We start from the raw sequence: 19,807 nt of genomic DNA, 5'->3' as shown, positions 1-19,807 counted from the left end.
TTGTGTTAAATTTCATTAGCCACTTTTCAGACCATTGTACATGAGTTACCTCCGGATTCTGTGAGATAGTTTGATCACATTTTCTGCGTTTATTACTACTCAGAGTAAAAGAGAATGAGTAATATAGCAGTGGTTTTATATTTGATAGTGTGAGTAGTGTGATGAATCGTACATATGGCAGCCACTGCTGTGCGTGAGAATTTGACTCGTACTGAAGTGATAAATACTTACTTTCAATTTGCTGCCATCCTCTCCCATTGTACATCTCATCGCCTTACATTTACCCACATTTATCTTCAACTTTCTTCTTTCACACACCTTCCCAAACTCCATCACTAACTTCCTTAAACCCTCTATAAGTGCAGTAATGTAAATGTAAAAAAAATCACTTACAAGGCACTGCACTTCATTCATGATATATAATTTATCAGCATACACTTTTCATCTATGTTGATAAAAGTTTTTTCATACAGAAGGTGATGTTTTTGTGTTATCTTTGCAGCTCAATATCTTGGTAATGGTATTTTTGTCACATTTAAGCTTAGAACTCAAAAACTTCTTTTTCTGCTTCATTATTTTTGTTTGTATAATACTTATAATTTTTACTAAGTAGTCTTGTTGAATTGTGTTTCTAAGAGTCTATAGCTTTTAGGAATTCAATTACACTTTTTTATGGAATTTGGGTATTCACAGAGAAATCCAATACTGTGTAACTTTTAGATGAGTAATAAGTTAACAAGACAATCTTTATCAAAGCCTCTAGTTTTCTAAAGAGAAAACCAACAGATCTCATTTTTTATTAGTTACTATAATGTGATAAGGAAATACATTCATGTCAAAAAACGTACATATTTTTCAGACTGGTTGTTGGATGTGAGGTTTTCCAGTATTGTTTTATTGTTTGAACATTAATATTGTATTGTGTTGGTTTATCTAAGTAAATTTGATTGGGAACTTTTACTATGAAATTTTAGGGATTTATTTTAAATGTAGGAAAGTGTCATGTTTTGTTTGCAGATGAAGTCGATGATACATTCCCGTTCGTTTTACAAACGGGAACTCGGGAAAGCGGGCTGTCAAGATTTAGTTGTGGTTGGAAAGGCGTAGTGAGTGGACGTTGTTATTGTTGTTTTGGTAAGGCTGGAAAACCTTTCTAAATTGGTTTTAAGTGATTAATTTATCCATAGGATATATATACACATGTTTTATGAATTGTTCCTGTGCAAATCTAATTACTCGTCATGTTTTAAAAAATGCAATTGCAGCAATTGTTGAATTGATGTGTTGACCGGAAGACTGCAAGTTTGTGATTGAACTAATTTAGTGCATTATTGAATTACTCAAGGTTTGTGTAGTCTAGGGATACAAGACAACACCAATTCATTTCTATACTTTAAAACTATACTGTATTGCACTTAATTAATACTTATATTGCTACGCTTTCTGTTTGTATTGTCTGTTCATTCTCATTTCGGGAGTTGAATGGGTTTATAATATAATAGAAAATTATAGCACTTTAATTTCGTTATAATATTTTATGGATTGTTGATGAAAAGTTATATAAAGCATAACACTAAGATACAAGAGAAGTAAAAGACATATTATTGTTTTATTTTATTTTTTCCTATCATTCAATAGATTTCCATAAAAGTTGGCACAGGTAATTTTTACACTAACAATTGAAAAAAAAAGACAACTATATCATTTACCAATGTCCATAAGGTTGTGACACTGCTCTACGGTTACTGGTCTGATTGAAGATTCACTATCATACCATATTTTGACTGGTATCTGATGTGGAAAGTACAATTTTTATCCAGCTACACTTTTAATAATCTGTTTATTCCATGAAACCAAACTAACACCTCAAAATACACTACACACACTGTCAGGATAGATGAAACCCATCACATAGGTGGACTTAAAATAGTGACAACAGTAAACCCTTCCACCAGAATTGATCACAATCCAAACACAAAGAAAACATATAGTATATCACAAACAACTACACACCATGTCAACCCCCCCCCCCCTCCAGGCTAACTCTCCCCAACAACCCTTAAATGTAATAAACTACCTACTGTGAGGTGACATGAATGTGTACCATCTGGAATGGCTGCATATACAAACAAATTTGAGAGGAAAAATATGAGAATTTCCGAATCTAAATATATCAAACTCCAGCAAACACCCACTAGAACCCAACCAACATACAACACATAATGGAAGACTGCATTATACACAATCATGCACGCAAACAACACAACATACGCTCTATAAAGGATTTGTGGGAAAACCCAGTTTCGGCTATGGCATTCCTTGGGGAGACGGGACTGCTCGAACAGACAGTCTAGGGAACGACAACAACAACAACAACCCAACCAACAAGTAACATCCCTAGACATAATATGTGCTCACCTTCATTCCAATCACATCCATGGGAAATCATCCATGGTCACTTCATATCACATGCCTACATATGAAAATACAGAAAATATAGGAAAGCAATATTACGAGATTATGCAGAAGTAGGAAAAAAAAAAAATGGAAGACCTAATATTCATCCATAGACAAGGCATCAGAAGAATTCACAAACACCATGCTGGAAAACCAGCAAAAAACATGTTATGCGCTGAATGGCCTACCGGCTCCGGCGCTTGGCCTTCAAGCCAAAATTTCCATAACTCAATCAATCAAAAAACATATTGATAAAGGAGGAAGTACAACCCTTGCAGGAGGTCCATGATGCTCAGGTAACCAGCAATGGCCATCAGGCATACACATGGGTCAATTGGGGGACGATACACTGTTGTTGTCTAGGAAATGTTAGTGTCTTCCATATGGTGGTTGGCCACAGAATTAAATTGTCCTAGATATAATCTTCACACAGAATACAGAACAACTTTGCAGCACTACCTCACTCTAGCCTTACTCAAACGATAATTCAAGCTCTCTTTATTGAGTGACTTGTGGAATATTGCTGGTTACCTGGAGGCTGTGGCCCCCCCCCTGCAAGAGAGTTCTGGGGTGATGGACTGATTCAGTGAACATTGTTTGTGGGGAGAAGCCCCTTTGTGCTGTGCACTTAGTCCTTGTGTATGTCAGTAGTCCATCTCCCTAAGAACCAGGGTAGTCCAATTGAATGGCCAAGTATTGTGGAGTGATTGGTATATGATATTATGGCTGTAATTTAGTCTTGAATAGTGGCAATGAATGTGGTGTTGAAGTTGACACTGACTGTAGTATGTTCAAGTCTTGTAAATTTCATGTGTTAGGAAGTAGCACAGCAAAGGTTGTGTGTATACATGGTATATTTGTGTGCAGGGTGACATGGCTGGGGCAGTGTGTGTCTACTTAGTTGTTGTGAGGGAGGAGGATGGTCTGGCTTCATGTGTCTGTGTGGTTGATGTTTGCAGTAGTGGCTGTGGAAAGGGTGGGGGAGGGTATTATTGTGTGTGAACTGTGTAGTGGCTGTGTGTGTGATGTTTAATGAATATTGTACCTGGCATGCTATATTGTGATTGGTCTCTTCAGTGTTGGTGAGTCCATGTGGATATATTTACCTAATTATAGTATACAGGAAAGGAGCTGCAGTAATGGGATCCTGTTTCATAGTAATTATCATACCTAGTTTTGAAATCACATATGATATTAGCTTGAACTGTACTATTGTTTAGGTTATTCCAGAAGTTACACATCTGTTTGGGAAAGTATTTCTTCATATCCTATAGACATGTGTTTTTTCAATTTGCTCTCTTGACCTTTTAATGCCCTCCCATCCTAAACCAAGAGATCTATGTCAATTTTGTCCATCTCCAGAGACCTGATAACTGCAATTGGGTCACAGTTCTGTTTCTGTCTTTTTTTAACAGTGGCAGGTTCAGTGCTTAAAATCCCTTTGTATGGCTTATCTACAAGGTTGGGAACCACTGCAGTTGCATTTATTTATGTATTTTATTTGTTATTTACATTATAGTTTTTATTTATTGTTTTATTATTAATATGATTTTTTTTCGCATCTGACCTAGATATGGATCAAAAGGTCTCCTGTCGGCATGCTCCGCCTTTGTAATCCTTTACCTTTTGTTGAAGGAGTGATTGTGCCAACAGCAATGAATGGGGCAGAAACATGGAACATGAGAGAGGAAGAGAGAAGGAGTTTGAATTTGTTTGAGATGAAATGTCTGAGAAATATGATAGGGGTTACTAGGCTGGATAGTGAGAAATGAGGAGGTGAGGAGGAGAACAGGGGTGGAAAAGGAGCTGGGAGATAGGGTTGATGAAAGAGTACTGGGATGGTTTGGACACATGGAAAGAATGAGTGAAGAAAGATTCATAAAAGAAGTGTGGAAGGCAGAGGTGGAAGGAGTGAATATGAGGGGGCATCCTAGGATGAGATGGATGGGTGGGATGAAAGGGGCTTTACAAAAGAGAGGAATGTCTGTAGAGGAAGGACGGGAGAGGACAGAAGATAGGGGTGAATGGAGAGGGGTTGGGTGTAGATGAGGCTGTGATGCATGAGGGGGAGTGGGTGGGGGATGGGGGGTGAGGAAGTATGTATGAGAAAAAATTTGACGCAGCCTGAAGGGATTTCTCCCCGTCTTCTCCTTTCCTGCATGAGGGGACGGAGAGGGGGGGTCACCGAATTTATGAAGCGGCCTTGCTGTGGATGTGCCACTGCTTCTGACCCAGGGCAGTGGACAGGATGCAGGGATGACCACATCATCCAGGAGGTACCAAGATAGGAGGGTGGAGGGGAGTGGAATATATGGGAAATGAAATGGTTGGGAGTGATTTCTATGCCTTTTTCTTCTTTTTGGCTACCCCCTGTGTAGGGGGAAAAAGCCTTTGGTATATGGTTCTTCTCTCAGTAGGTAATTTCCTTCACTGTGAGTTGGGAGCAGACCATTGCTGCATATTCCAATCTAGGATGTATTGTTGGCACTATGATTGTGGTTCATCATCTCTTTTTCCATGTAATGGTAATCTACATGTATTTTAAAGATCTTCAGCAGTCTGTATGTCTCTGCCACAACCTTATTGATATGTGGTAATAGAAATTAGGTTTGTACATTTCAAGTGGAGCCTTTTTCTTTAACTGGCACATTTGAGGCAGATGTGGTTTTTGGCAGTGATGGATTTTGTCTAACACCAGCAACAGCAGGAGTGAGGTAAGCAGAGGAACATCACGCCCTCAAACAGAAATCCCCCACTGATGTTTAGGGTGGAGATTCATGTGAGCTGAAGGGAAGATCTGCTCTCTAACCACTGCTGTGCCAGTGGTGTGGCATTCACTGATGACCATGCTTCAATGACATACTTTCTGGTTGTCCATGGTTCTTCTTTGGTTGTTCATGGCTTTGGTGAAAATGTCTTAAACCTTTGACAAGGAGTTGATACCTTGCCTCCTCCCAGAAAGGAAAACAATATGGATTCCACAAACACATACACACACACTTTAAGAGATGGGGATGGTGCCTCAGCGAAGGTTTGTACTCGCACTACTGTTTGGCAATGAGGTTGTCATGAATATAAAGATATAAGTTATAGATATTTAGTATATAATGCAAGCCATTGCATGCTTTGACTTTGATCTCTTCCTTGCAGACCAAGAGGTGAAATGGATGGTACAATGTCCAAGTTAGTGAGTGATGACCTGAATCAATGGAGAAGAAATGGAAAGAGGTCTCCAAAGCAGATTAGGAGCCACGAGCAAGATGCCCTTCCCGTGGCTCATATCAAATTAGAACAATTTCAGCCTGATACCTGTAAAGAATATTCTTCACAAGAGGACAGTGCCATCCTAGAGAACACTTGCATGACTTTGACAGAGGAAAAGCAATCACAGTGTGACATTTGCCATTTGATGTTTGCTTCAATAGATGAACTTGAGCACCACAGTAAGGTCTGTGTTCAGAAAAATTCCCAAAGACATGAGTCTTATAACTCTGCAGTTTTAGGCAACACTGCTGTGGTGGATGACCATCGCTGTAAAGAAGAGGAAATGCAATATCATTGCCCTCAATGTGATATGGCCTTTTATCAAAACGGAGATCTCCAAGAACACATTGATAAGACACACACAGAAGACAAACCCCACAAATGCACAGTCTGCCATGCAGCCTTTACCCAGCTTAGGCGCTTGAAGGTGCACGCGTGTACTCGTACAGGGGAGAAGCCGTACAAGTGTTCCTTGTGCATTGCTTCTTTCAAACAAAAAGGACATTTGAAGATACACATGCTAGTTCATACAGGCGAGAAGCCGCATAAATGCAGCCTTTGTGGGGCCGGTTTCTCGCATGCGGGCAATTTGAACAGCCACATACGGACCCACACGGGCGAGAGGCCGTATAAATGTGAGCAGTGCGGTGCTGCTTTCTCCGATAAAGGCAGCTTGTGCAAGCATATCAGGATACATACAGGAGAGAAGCCGTATAATTGCGTATACTGTGATGCTGCTTTCTCTCAGATTAGTAATCTGAACAAGCATGTTCGAATACATACGGGCGAAAGACCGTACAAATGCACCATTTGCGGGGCGGCGTTTTGTCGGACAGTCGACTTGAAGGTCCACATCCGGACTCACACGGGCGAGAAGCCGCACAAATGTACGTTTTGTGACGCTGCCTTTTCCCAAGGAGGTCATTTGAAAAATCACATCCGCACCCACACGGGAGAAAAGCCTCACCAGTGCACGACCTGTACCAAAGCCTTCTCCTTACCCGGAGATCTCAGGATGCATATCCGTACTCACACGGGAGAACGACCCCACAAGTGTAAAGTGTGTGGGGCTGCTTTCTCTGCGGCTGGAAGCCTCAAGATGCACGTCCGTATCCACACCGGCGAGAAGCCACACGTATGTAAGGTTTGTGACGTGGCGTTCACACAGCCAAGCAACTTGCAAAAACATATGAAAACCCATTCTGGAGAGCGCCCCTTTCGATGTGAGCAGTGCCCTGCAGCCTTTGCCGACATGGGCACTCTAAATAAACACATGCGGAAACACACGGGTGAACGTCCCCACCAGTGTGGACTGTGCGAGGCTTCCTTCTCGGAGATGGGTAGTTTGAGGAAGCATGTTCGCATTCACACAGGAGAGAAGCCGTACAAGTGCACGGCTTGTGTCGCCGCGTTCTCCCGTACCGATGTTCTAAAGAAGCACATGGAAACACACACGCAGGTTATCTTGTGAATGTTCATTTTCCTACCTCACAAAATAAGTATCAATATCTACAAAGTATTCTTGTACGAACCTATAAAGAGCAAGAGAGATTAAAAATTATAATGCTTATCTTAAGATCAAATGACTGCTTTTCTGCTGTATTTATTATACATTGTTGACCCAAGTTGGCTAAAGGTATGATACTGTTTGCTCAAGGGTTACTAATCAGAGAAGCTGTATGTTCACAATATGATTCATAATGGCATGGTTTAGGCTCACCTTTTGTACACTTCCTTTTTTCCCCCATCCCTTATCCATTTTTATTCACTGGTGATTGAATATGATACAGTTTTCATACCATATAATTATGCTTATCCTTGATAATATTCTGTTTATCCAAAATGGAATGCCATTTGAAACACTGCTACATCTGAAGAGTGAATCTTGTAGTCTCTTGAAGCCTTGGAAAATGTTGGTGTACAGAGGGAATGGTATATTGTATTTTGTTTAGGTAATTTGCTTCAGCCGAATAAAAGTGTTTGGTTTATAAGCCATGAACAAGAGCAATAGGGTCAGTCAAGATGGGCTTGAGCCTTTTGATGTGCAGGAAAGCAAAGGTTATCTTTCCCAGGTATCCTGCACCAGTCATGAATCCTGTTTTGAGATCCTGCACACCTCATCTCGCTACTTAGAGGATGACAGGTTCTTGGGGTGAGACTCTTGAGTCAGGGCATCTGGATGAGGAAGACCAAATCCTACCCCACGACTTTAGAGTGGCGTTTCCTAGAACCCACTCAAACTGACAATATATCCAATCTTTAATTAGCTTCTTGCCCAGTATGTAACATTAACACTCAGAAGTCCTCAGGCAATGGTACATGTTGGTGAAGACACTACAATCTGGCAGCAGCTGAGTAGCCTCAAATATGTTGCCCTTTTGATACTCGTTTGACCAGAATTAAGGGGCCTAGGAGACACTTCACATTAGATACTTATATGTCCTTCAGTCTACACATCAAAGATCTGACAATGAGAATCGGCCTACTAAAATCATCACCAATACAGTCTACAGACAACAGAAAGAAATTTCAGTTACTGTCATACAAATCATAAGAAACACCCTTGGCTCTGCTTCCACAGTGTTTCTCAACAATCAACAAAACCTACTTCGCAAACTATACAAAACAAACCATTGAAAATAATAACAGAATGCACCAAAACCACCTCAATAGGACACCTACATACAGTAACAGAAAAACCTCCCTCACAATTTTATGAAGATGATAGATACAAAGTTCTATGTTATAGCCCTAAGCCCCACTCACCCATTCTGTTACAGTGCATAACACTACCAGCTGAGACAAAATGGACCCTGGTTTTGAGGACCCCAAGGAATCCTTGAAAGTAAATGATGAATTTAAAGAAAGCAGAACCCTCCCATGATGTGTGACCCCAAGAAGAAACCCTAAAAATAGATCTATAATGAACTCTAGGAGACACCAGTCCAAACAATAGCAAATACAGTTTTTAACACTGTAGGAGACACCAGTCCAAACAATAGCAAATACAGTTTTTAACACTGATGAGCATAATTAAAAAAGATCTGACCCAGTCACATATCGGAAAGTACTACAATCCATCAGGCGATGCACACACACCTTAATAGTCACCCGAATGCCCGCACTAAAAGAAATCCTACATGATACAGGAACTCCATATGCAACCTCCCATAACTCTTATGCCATGTCCACACGGTTGAGCTCTGTCCGCCGGGCACGAGGGCTTTGCTCGACAATGGGCAATTTCAGCGGGCAAACCATCAAACTGTTCGTTCCTGGTGCCATTTGTGGGCAGTGGGTGGAGGGCTGATATCGCTGCCAAACGCACGAGGTGAGTTGCGAGCAAAGTTAGCAAACCCGCTCAGTACAGACCTAAGTTACCTTACCACCATGTCCGCACCTAGTACTAGTGTATACTGGTCTCGACAAGACACCTTAACATTGATTTATACCGAGTTCAGGAATGTTTATGGAATGTGAAGTGTTTTGATTATAAAAATAGAGACAAACGTGCTGCGGCATTGAAACACATATCACAGACAATAAGCAGGAGTGAGAGTCATATGAAAAGGAAATTAGCTTCCCATTAAATCACGTCTTTGTAACCACTCCCGGCACCAGACATGTCTCCGTGATTTCTTGTTTTTCTTTTTAATGCAGGCAGCAATTTTAATGCTGGAAAGTGCTACCTTTCCAACTAACCTCCAACCACCATTGTCAGTTGTGTGGACACCTTCGCGGGCAGAGTCTGCGGACTTTGTCTGGTAAGGGCAAAGTCTGCCAGGCACAGGTCGACCGTGTGGATGCGGCATTGCACATGCCACTAGAACCCCCAACCCAACCCCTCACCTTCTTCCCACCTGATCTAAAAGAACCTTCTACTCCCTCCAGTCCACGATGCCTGCCACTCGTCCCCTCCCTTTCAGTATATACAGTCCTGCTGGGATATTTCACTTCAGGCCGAGATAATCCACATGATACAACACCTTCACTCTGCCATGTCTTGCCTCCCACTTATGTAGGAGACAAGATGGAGGGGCATAAAAGACCTTGAAACTGGAACCATAAAAAGTAGGGAGAACTAATCTGCAAAACTATGTTGTGGCAGGACTTGAATTCTTTTCCATCAGTTACCGATATACTGTATTTACCTAATTGTTGTATGTAGAAAAGGAGTATTGATCATTGGGTCTCATCGTCAACTCTCTAATTTATCATACCTAGCCTCAAATTCATGTACAACTCCAGCTTATTCCATATCCTTGATTTCCAATTATAGATTTGAATTCACCAGTTGTTCTGGCTTGGGCTATATCAACTAAGCTAATTCAAGTATTCATGCATCTATATGGGAAACTTTCTTCACATCCTTTAGATGTATGGTCTTTCTAAATGTGTTCCCATAACCTCCTAAAGCCCTCCCATACTTGTATATAATCAAGAGAGATCTGTAAATGTAATCCTCTTTAGTGACCTGAATAATATAATCATAGCACCTCTTTCTATTTGATCTTTCAAATTTGGCAGATCCAGTGGGTTTAGTCTTTGATGATTTAGTTTATCTACCAGGCTAGGGACCAGTTTGGTTATTGCCCTTTGTATTCTCTTGTCCTTGCTTATATCCTTCACTCTTGAGTGGGGACCATGCATGCTACTGATACATATTCCAGTCTTGGACAGACCAGGGTTTCAATGAGTGAAAAGATACTTGAATCTCCTGCAGCAGTCCGTATGTCTCTCCCACAATCCTGCTGATACATCTCTCAGGTGACTGGTTGTCTTTTATCAACATCCAACTTTTTCTCCTCTCAATACATTTGTAATGGATTTTCTTCCAGAGGAATAGTTTGAAGATACTCTTTTGCTGCTATACCATAGGTTTAAGAAATTCTGCACACTAACACACACACACACACACACACACTTTCAACGAACGGACGGCTTGACGAACGCTCTGAAGAAAAGTGCAGATTGAGGATACCAACGCAAAGAGAAGTGCCTTTTTGTATTTGCAGGGGGGGGGAATTGCTCGTGAGGTAGTGGGAAAGTAAGGAAAGAGGAGAGGGGGAGGGATTACTGGGGAAATGGAAGGTAATGAGGATGTGGAGGACTTGGCCCAGGCAGACGGGCGGAAGGTCAACATGAAACGACCACCGGATGACGAAATGGCAAATAAAAATGTAAAGATTAGAAGTATAGAGAGGAGAAATACAGTAGAAAGTGACGAGAATATGTTCCAGGGATTTAAAGAGGGTGGGGAGGACACAACCCCCCCCAGACTGATAAGACTAGAGGAGAGAGTTGATAAGGTGATCGAGGACTTGGAACGTAAGTTAGGTAATGTAGGCTCCATTCTCCAAAGAATTGAAAGATTGGAACAACTAGAGAAGGCTAACAGAAACTTAACTGAAGAAGTAGAGGACCTAAAAAGACAGTTAGGAAATGTAAAGGAGGAGAATGAGAAATTGAAGAAGAATAGTAATGAAAACAGTGAGAAAATAGCTACAGAAGCTAAAAATTGGAGAATAACTCAAGAAGGGAATAAGGTTTCATTCACTGACATAGTCAAACAGCAATTGAAAGAACATAATGAAGACTCAGTTATTAAAGTGATGAGACAGAAGGAGAATATAGTAAGAGAATTAGCTGACAAAAAGAAATGTATAATTATATTAGGAATGGAAGAGAAACATAACCCAGATAGAACCGCAAGAATCAAGGAGGAAAATGAAAGGGTAAGCAGTTTATTAAAATTAGTCCAGGAAGATGAACCAGAAATTATAAAGGAAATTGAGGAAAAATTCAGACTCGGAAAATATAGTACAGATAAGACCAGACCAATTAAGATTAAATTCAGGTCACAAACAACGGCAGAGAAAATTCTATCCAAGACAGGGAAACTAGCAACAAATGATCAATATAAAAAGGTATGGATAAAAAGAGAAATGAATAAGGAGGAAAGAGAGGCAGAAAAGCAGAAAAGAATTGAAGCTAAGGCAAAAAACGAGGAAAGAACGGAGTCAGAGAAAGAGAGATTCTATTGGAGAGTAGTGAACATGAAAATAAAGCAGTTCGACATACTAAAGAAAAACATAAGGGAAACAGAGAACACAATGGAAGTGGCAGAAAACTAAGAGTGTCTTACACAAATATAGATGGATTGATAACAGGATTGAATGAACTGAATGATTATTTGAAAGAAAAAGAACCGGACATAATGGGAATTGTAGAAACAAAATTAAAAGGCCCACTACCACCCAACAGTGTAGGACATGATACATACAATTATTGGATTAGAAACATAGAGAAAAAACAAGGGGGTGGAGTTATGTTCCTGACAAAGAAGGATATAAATGTGAAAGGTGTCATATATGGAAAGAATACAGTAGAGATGATTATGATAGAAGTGGAAGACCGAGATAAGAAGAGCAGAAAATTTGTGATCAACTATGTGCCTCCGAAAACAGCCTCATGGGAGGAGAATGAACATAAAAGTATGTTAGAGGACACAAAGATAGCATTAACTAAAATAATGGAAGACGGAGGAAGAATAGTTATGATGGGCGACTTTAATTGCAAAGAAATCTGCTGGGAAGAAATGACAGTAAAGAGTGGTGATGACTCATGGGGAAATGCTCTACTTGAGATGATTACTGACCATTCAATGACACAATGGATACAAGAGAACACTAGGTATAGAAATGAAGAAGAACCATCGAGGCTAGACTTAATAATTACATCTGAACCTAGAATAGTGGACAAGATTGAATATAAAACACCAATAGGTAAAAGTGACCACATATTGATTGAACTGGAACTTAATGAAGAAAAATATATGAAAAGAAATGAACAATATAGAAAAGGAAGAATGATGTATGAAAAAACAAACTTTGATAAAATAAGAGAATTCTTCCAACAAGAAAACTGGGAAGAAATATACAAAGAAGAAACATCAGTGGAAGAGAAATGGAATATTTTGACAAAAATTTACAAAGAAGGAGTGGAAAAGTATGTCCCAAGACAAAAACAAGAAAAAGAATATGTAAAATGCTGGTACAACAAAAGTTGTAGGGAGTTAAAAGACAAAAGAGACAAAGCCTGGACCGGATGGAAAAAAGACAGAAGACCTGAAAAATGGAAAATATATACTGGTTATAGAAATGAATATGTACAAAAGTGCAGAGAGGAAAAAAGAAAATATGAAAAAGATGTTATAGAAAAGTGTAAAGATCAACCAAAACTATTCTACAGATTTGTAAACAATAAACTGAAAAACAAACAAGACTTGGAGAAATTAAGACAAGGGGGAGTTGAATACACTGAGGAAATGGAAATGGCAGAAATTATGAACAAACATTTTAAATCAGTGTTTACAAGGGAAAATATACAACCTGAAGAGATTGAGTGGAAGGAAAAAGTCCCCCCTATGGAAGAAATAGAAGTAACGAAGAATGAAATATTGACACACTTGGGTAATTTTGATGTCAGAAAATCGCATGGGCCAGATGAAATAGCAAACTGGATTCTGAAAGAATGTAGGAATGAACTGGCAGACAAAATACATAGCATAATAAGCAGTTCCTTAAAAGAAGGAAAAGTTCCAGAAGATTGGAAAAAAGCAAATATAGTACCTATATATAAAGGAGGAAATAAAGAAGAACCTACCAACTATAGACCAGTCTCTCTAACAAGTACAATAGCAAAAATATGTGAAAGAATTATCAAAAGTAGATGGGTAAAATACTTGGAAAAAAACAACGTACTAAATCCAAGGCAATTTGGATTCAGACAAGGACGATCATGCGTCACCAATTTAATATGTTTCTATTCAAGGCTAATAGATATAATACAAGAAAGAGATGGATGGGCTGATTGTGCATTTCTAGACCTAAAAAAAGCTTTTGACAAAGTACCACATAAGAAGTTGCTTAAGAAATTAGAATATGAAGGAGGAATACAAGGTAAATTGCTAAATTGGATGGAAGACTTTTTGCAAGAAAGAAAAATGCGAGTAGTGATAAGAGATCAGCACTCAAAATGGAATGAAGTAATAAGCGGTGTCCCGCAGGGAACAGTTCTGGCCCCAATAATGTTTGCTATATATATTAATGATATGGATGAAGGAATTGAAAGCTATATGAGCTTCTTTGCAGATGATGCAAAATTACTGAAAAGAGTGAAAACTGAAGAAGATTGTGAATCACTACAGAGAGATCTAAATAAAGTACAAGAATGGAGTAGGAAGTGGGAGATGGAGTTCAATACAAAAAAGTGTAGTATAATGGAATTTGGAAAAAGCAAAAACAGAATAACAGGATCATATAATTTGGGAGAAGAAGGAATAAAAAGAGTAGAAAATGAGAGGGACCTGGGAGTCATTGTTATGAATAATATGTCACCTGAGAAACATATAAATAAGATTTTTGGAGAAACTTATAATTTAATAAGAACAATCAAAGTGGCATTTACATACCTGGATGAAGAAATGGTGAGGAAAATCCTAGTCACCCTGATAAGACCAAGATTGGAATATGCAGCAACGATATGGTCACCAAGTACAAAAAAATGTATAAAAAAACTTGAAAGAATACAAAGAGCAATTACTAAACTGGCACCAACACTCTCAAAACTATCATATGAAGAGAGACTACAAAAACTTAAACTACAGACACTAGAGCAAAGAAGAGAGAGAGGAGATTTGATAGCTATTTACAGAATCATGAAAGGCATAGAAATTACTGATAGAGAGAATCTGATAAAATGGGATGACAGAAATACAAGAGGACACGGAAAGAAAATAAAAAAAGACAACTATAGAAGAGATTTGAAAAAGAACAGCTTTCCTCACAGAGCAATAGACAGTTGGAACAAGTTAGATGAGAAAGTGGTGTGTGCAAAAACAATACATGAATTTAAAAATAGTTTAGATAAAATGAGATATGAAGACGGGACCTCACGAGCATAGCTCCCCTTCCCGTAAAATACAACTAGGTAAATACAACTAGGTAAATACACACACACACACACACACACACACACACTGTGAAGTTCTGTTGTAAGTATTGGTAATCTTGTTTACTTTTTATACTTTAACACATTACTGGTGAGTACTGAAACAACTCCTGACATATTATGTCTTTACCATTAATGCAAACAAATTGGCTTCAGATTAATGGGCTTTTATCTTGTATTCAAATACCCAATCATCTTAACACAACGAGTCTTACCATTTTTAGACTCCAATCCCCCACAGCCCAGCTGCATGCTCTATACAATCCTACATTACCAAACATACCAGTAGTAGTGGTATATGGGAAATAGCAAATTTGTACCAAATACTAATAAAGGTAGTAAATTTATACCACATACTAATACTGCCATTGCAGGAGGTAAGTCTGCAACTACCTGGCACCTTTTCCTTGAGGACTCCACATAACTGAGTGTTTTGTACATATGTAAACACATGTAAACTTTTGATAAACTAAGACATGGTAAACTATTTCAATTTGTCAAGAACATGCATATTCAACTACTGATGATTCACCCTTGGGCAAAGACTGACAAATATCGATAGGAGAAAGTATTAGCTTTAAAATCTTTATTCAGGAACACCATTGAAGTTATCACAATCTTGTTCCAGAATTGTCATTATGTTTTTCTGATAAACAAATTTAAAGTTATGGTTCTATAGGATCACAGTAGAGGACAAGATGAAAATAAAAGAATGAATGTTGCGCAGTGTTCAAACACTTGTGGTTTTATTTCCTGTATGAAGAATCATATGTTTTGTGAGAGTACTATCTCGTGTGAATGCAGCAACACATAATATCACACTGGAAAGGTTACTCCCCTGTGTGTAACCTCATATGGCCTTTTGAGATTGTAATTTTTCAGAAAATGATGCATCACACTGGTTACACTGGTAGTTTCTCATCTGTGTGAATCCTCCTATGTTTTCTAAGAATACATTCTCTTGAGAAAGAAGTGAAACACACATTACAAAGGAAAGGTTTCTCTCCCATGTGGGGCATTATGTGTCCTTCAAGACCAAGCTTTTGTGCAAAAGCAGCAGTACAAATGTGGCACTTGAATGGGTTCTCTGTGGCCTTTCATATGGATATTTAATGAAGTCTTGTGTGGGTCCTAGCATGGTCTTTGAGCATAGATTATTGTAAGAAGGCTGCATCACACGTGTCACATTGAAAAGGTCTCTTTCCCCATATGTGTAAATCTTAAACAATTATTTTAGCTCGGTATTTGTAGACGAAACACCTCAAAGTGAACTCCAAACTGAAACCTGTGAAAAGTCTAGGGTAAACTCACTACGGTAAATATAACAAAAGAAAAAATTAAATGGTGTATAGATAAACTCAAAGTTAATAAAACACCAGGGCCTGACAGTTGACATCCAAGAATCTTAAAGGAAATTAAAAATGAGATTGTTGTTCCATTAGAAATTATTTTCAAGAAATCCATCATATCCGGAGATGTCCCAAGAGAATGGAAGCTAGCTAACGTTACTCCCATATTCAAAAAGGGTCACAAAAAGAAACCAAATAACTATAGTCCTATAAGTTTGACTTCAATAGACATTTGGGAATGGATGCTAAGAGGAGACTATATAAAGGAGTGATTGTGCCAACAGTACTGTATGGGGCAGAAACATGGAACATAAGAAAGGAAGAGAAGGAGTTTGAATGTGTTTGAGATGAGGTGTCTGAGCAGTATGATGGGGGTTACTAGGCTGGATAGTGAGAAATGAGGTGAGAAGAAGAACAAGGGGGGAAAGGGAGTTGGGAGATAGGGTTGATGAAAGTATTAAGATGGTTTGGACACATGGAAAGAATGAGTGAAGAAAGGCTAGTAAAAGAGGTATGGAAGGCAGATGTGGGGGGAGTGAACATGAGGGTACGTCCTAGGATGAGGTGGATGGATGGGGTGAAGGGGGCTTTGTGGAAGAGGGGAATGTCTGTTGAGGAAGGACGGGAGAGGACAGAAGACGGGTGAATGTAGAATGGTTGTATATGGATGATGATGTGATGCATGAGGTGGAATGGGGGGTGAGTTAGTACATGTGAGCAAATTTTGACACAGCCCGAAGGGATTTCTCCCCGTCTTCTCCTTTATGCATGGGGGACGGAGAGGGGAGGTCGCCGATTTAATGAAGTGGCCGTGCTGTATATGTACTGTGTCTTGCGACACTGCTTCTGACCCAGGGCAGTGGACAAGGTGCAGGGATGACCCATCATCCAGGAGGTGCTAAGATGAGAGGGAGGGTGGAGGGGTGTGGAGTGTATTCAGGGATGGAATGGGTGGGAATGATTTTATGCCTTTTACTTTTTGGCTAGCTCCCTTGTAAGGGGGGAAAAGCCTTGGTATATGTATGTATCTGTCAATTTATTATTATTTACTATTTACCTGTTTGGTTATTATTTAACTATACCTATGCATTTATTTTATTTATTATTATTTACCTGTATATTATAATTTTTATTTATTTTTCTTTTATTTATTTATAATTTTTTCCACATCCGACCTAGTTATGGACCAAAAGGTCTCCTGTCGGCATGCTCCGCCTTTGTAATCCTTTGTAATGAGTCGCAATGTTTTTCAGACTACTGTTTAGCGAGAAAGATGCACAGCACAGGTTACATTGGAAAGGTTTTTCTCTTGTGTGGGTCATTGTATATGATTTGAGATTAGCCCTTTGTGAGAAAGCAGCGTGACTAATTGTGCACTCGAAAGGTTTCTCTACTGTGTGAGTCATAACATGCTTTCTGAGCTCACTGTTTTATGAAAAAGTACAAATGCACAATTCACACTGGAAACGTTTCTCTTAAAAGGTCACCATGTGGACCTTGAGATTATTTATTTTCAGAGAATAGGAGCACCAGGATTAGGTTGGGTAAGCTGCTCTTCAGTCTGAGCCATCATGTACCTCTTTCAATAAAATTGGAGTTATCCTAACCCTGTCAAAAAGAGATGAGTGGAATATAGTAGAGGAATATCCAACTTTTTGTGGGCAAATATTACTTTCCAGGGTCCAAATGTCCTAGACATTCCTGGCAGGAAATCTAGAGTACCACCAAAGCAACCCCATTAGCACCTAGCATATGATATAAAAGGAACTAAAAGCACAAAAAGGTAAGAATTGAAGGAAAGCGAACTCAAGACGTATAAGAAATGTAAAAGCACTAATGTTTGTATCTTTGAGTTGATGTCAAATCTTGAAGAAAACATTAAAAAAATAACAAAAGGAAATATGACTTGATTATATACGAGGTCTGTTAGAGAATTATTCGTCTTCATTTTTTTTTTCAAAGACCTGATGGATTTGAATCGAGCGCGCTTGCATGAGCCGACCTTAAACCCCTCGTGCGCATGCGTGAATTTTTTCCTGTCTGTCGATAGCGTCAATTGCTGGGAAGCAGCATTTGCGTGAGGTAGTGTGCAGTGCTCTCGGCGGTTTTTCATTGCAAGGAAAATGACGCTGGGATTCGCACCCGTACACTCAGGACTCGTCACCGGTGATTATGGTATTCATGAAGTCGGGGTCACTGTGGAGTCCAGCATGTCCTGTGAGAAGTTGCTTTTGCTCCGCCGTCAGCAGCTTCGGCACGAATTTCGCCGCCACTCTCTTCATGGCCAAATCTTCGGTCAGAATGGAATGTGCTGAAAAAATGCTGATGTACACCTCTTCCGCAATTTCTCGGATAGTCACGCGACGGTTACGCATCATCACAGCGTTCGCTTTGGCAATGGCCTGGTCATTTCGCCATGTTGATGGCCGACCGGAGCGTGGCTCGCTCTCCACCCTTGTGCGGCCGTCTTTAAACAGGTTGTACCACTCCTTAATGTGTGTGATGCCCATAGCATCGTCACCGAAAGCCGTCTGAATCTTCCGCATGGTTTCCACCTGGCTGTCGTCCAGTTTCTGGCAAAATTTGATGCAGTAGCACTGCTCCAGTCGTTCCGTCATTTTCCTTGCAATGAGAAGCCGCCGAGAGCACTACACACTATCTCACGCAAATGCTGCTTGCCAGGAAATGACATCGCCAAGCAGGAAAAAATTCACGCATGCATATATAAAAGTCGGATACTTTTCTAACATACCTCGTATGTCACCTTTCAGTCAAACCAATGCCCCTGTTTTCTCCCAGGAAACCAGCAGCAGCTGCAAGGAAGAAACATTGAGTTATTGTCTGGATGCAACCAGAGTAGGGCACCATTGGAAGAGGTGTTTGCCTGTATGGTGACTACCTCTGGAACAAGTTGTTTCTGTGGCCAGGCCTATTCTGCGTTGATGTCATTTTTAAACTGTCAGATTATTATAGGTAGCTGTCAGGTCCTAGTGTGAATAATGACTTTTCTTGAAATGTCTGGGTGGGTGTGGTTTGAATGCGGTACGGCACGGGGTAAAAAATCTTCGTCTAGAATAGCGATTCCCAAACTATGGGTCGCGAAGTGTTCAATAATGGGTCGCAAGACCTTGTTAGGAAAAAAAAAAAAAAATCGAAAGCTTCCCTACACTTGTGTTTTTAATAAAAAGACTTTCGAAATTGCTTTTTGATGCTTCTTGATGCTTCTTGGGTCGCCACATCTTCACCAGGTCTGGATTTGGGTCGCGGCTCGAAAAGAGTTTGGGAACCACTGGTCTAGAATGAGGGCGAATGGGCGTTGGCTAGTGCGCGGGACCAGCGCGTGAGTATGCGGAAAGGTGCGGAGGATAGAAGATTTTTTTTTCATAGAAATTAGGTAGCATAGGAAATTGGTGTGAGAGACAAGTGTCCTATTAAACGAGGAAGAAGAAGAACCAGGAACTAACGCGAACAAGGTAATTCGTCGCTCCGTTATAACAAGCTATCTTGGCGTGGCCAAGACGACTGGCATGAAGGAACCGTTCAAAACGAGCAGCATAACTCTAAAACCGTTTGACGAGAATGGAGACGTCGCCGCGTGGCTCACACAGACAAAATTAGTGGCAAAATTAACCGGTACAACGTCGTGAGCTATACTGCCCTAGCTAGAAGGCGACGCATTGGCCATCTACCTAGAACTGAACGATAGTGATCAAGCAGATGCAAAG

The 19,807-nt window shown here is 39.9% G+C and overlaps 2 protein-coding genes across 4 annotated transcripts; one reads left to right on the top strand and one right to left on the bottom strand.

Annotated features, from left to right (window-relative positions):
- The first annotated feature begins 872 nt into the window (after positions 1-872).
- On the top strand, positions 873-10,633 carry LOC143031517 (uncharacterized). 3 transcript variants are annotated; one of them, XM_076195465.1, is made up of 2 exons: positions 873-1,106; positions 5,608-10,632. In XM_076195465.1, the coding sequence occupies exon 2, from the start codon at positions 5,621-5,623 to the stop codon at positions 7,190-7,192; it is 1,572 nt and encodes a 523-aa protein (XP_076051580.1). In that variant the 5' UTR covers positions 873-1,106; positions 5,608-5,620; the 3' UTR covers positions 7,193-10,632. The 3 variants fall into 3 exon arrangements, with proteins under 3 accessions (XP_076051580.1, XP_076051579.1, XP_076051578.1); XM_076195464.1 differs by having other exon boundaries at positions 873-1,134; XM_076195463.1 differs by lacking the exon at positions 873-1,106 and adding an exon at positions 4,547-5,488 and having other exon boundaries at positions 5,608-10,633.
- A 7,599-nt stretch (positions 10,634-18,232) lies between these two features.
- On the bottom strand, positions 18,233-18,700 carry LOC143030352 (protein GVQW3-like). The gene has a single exon (XM_076193504.1). It carries the CDS (start codon positions 18,698-18,700, stop codon positions 18,233-18,235), a length of 468 nt encoding a protein of 155 aa, XP_076049619.1.
- Positions 18,701-19,807: the final 1,107 nt, after the last annotated feature.

This window comes from Oratosquilla oratoria, chromosome 12, assembly GCF_046742065.1.
Source record: "Oratosquilla oratoria isolate Oo_2021 chromosome 12, ASM4674206v1, whole genome shotgun sequence".
NCBI classification, from domain to species: Eukaryota; Metazoa; Arthropoda; class Malacostraca; order Stomatopoda; family Squillidae; genus Oratosquilla; species Oratosquilla oratoria.
Note: the sequence above shows the minus strand (reverse complement) of the source record. Positions and strands in the feature narration are given on the sequence as shown.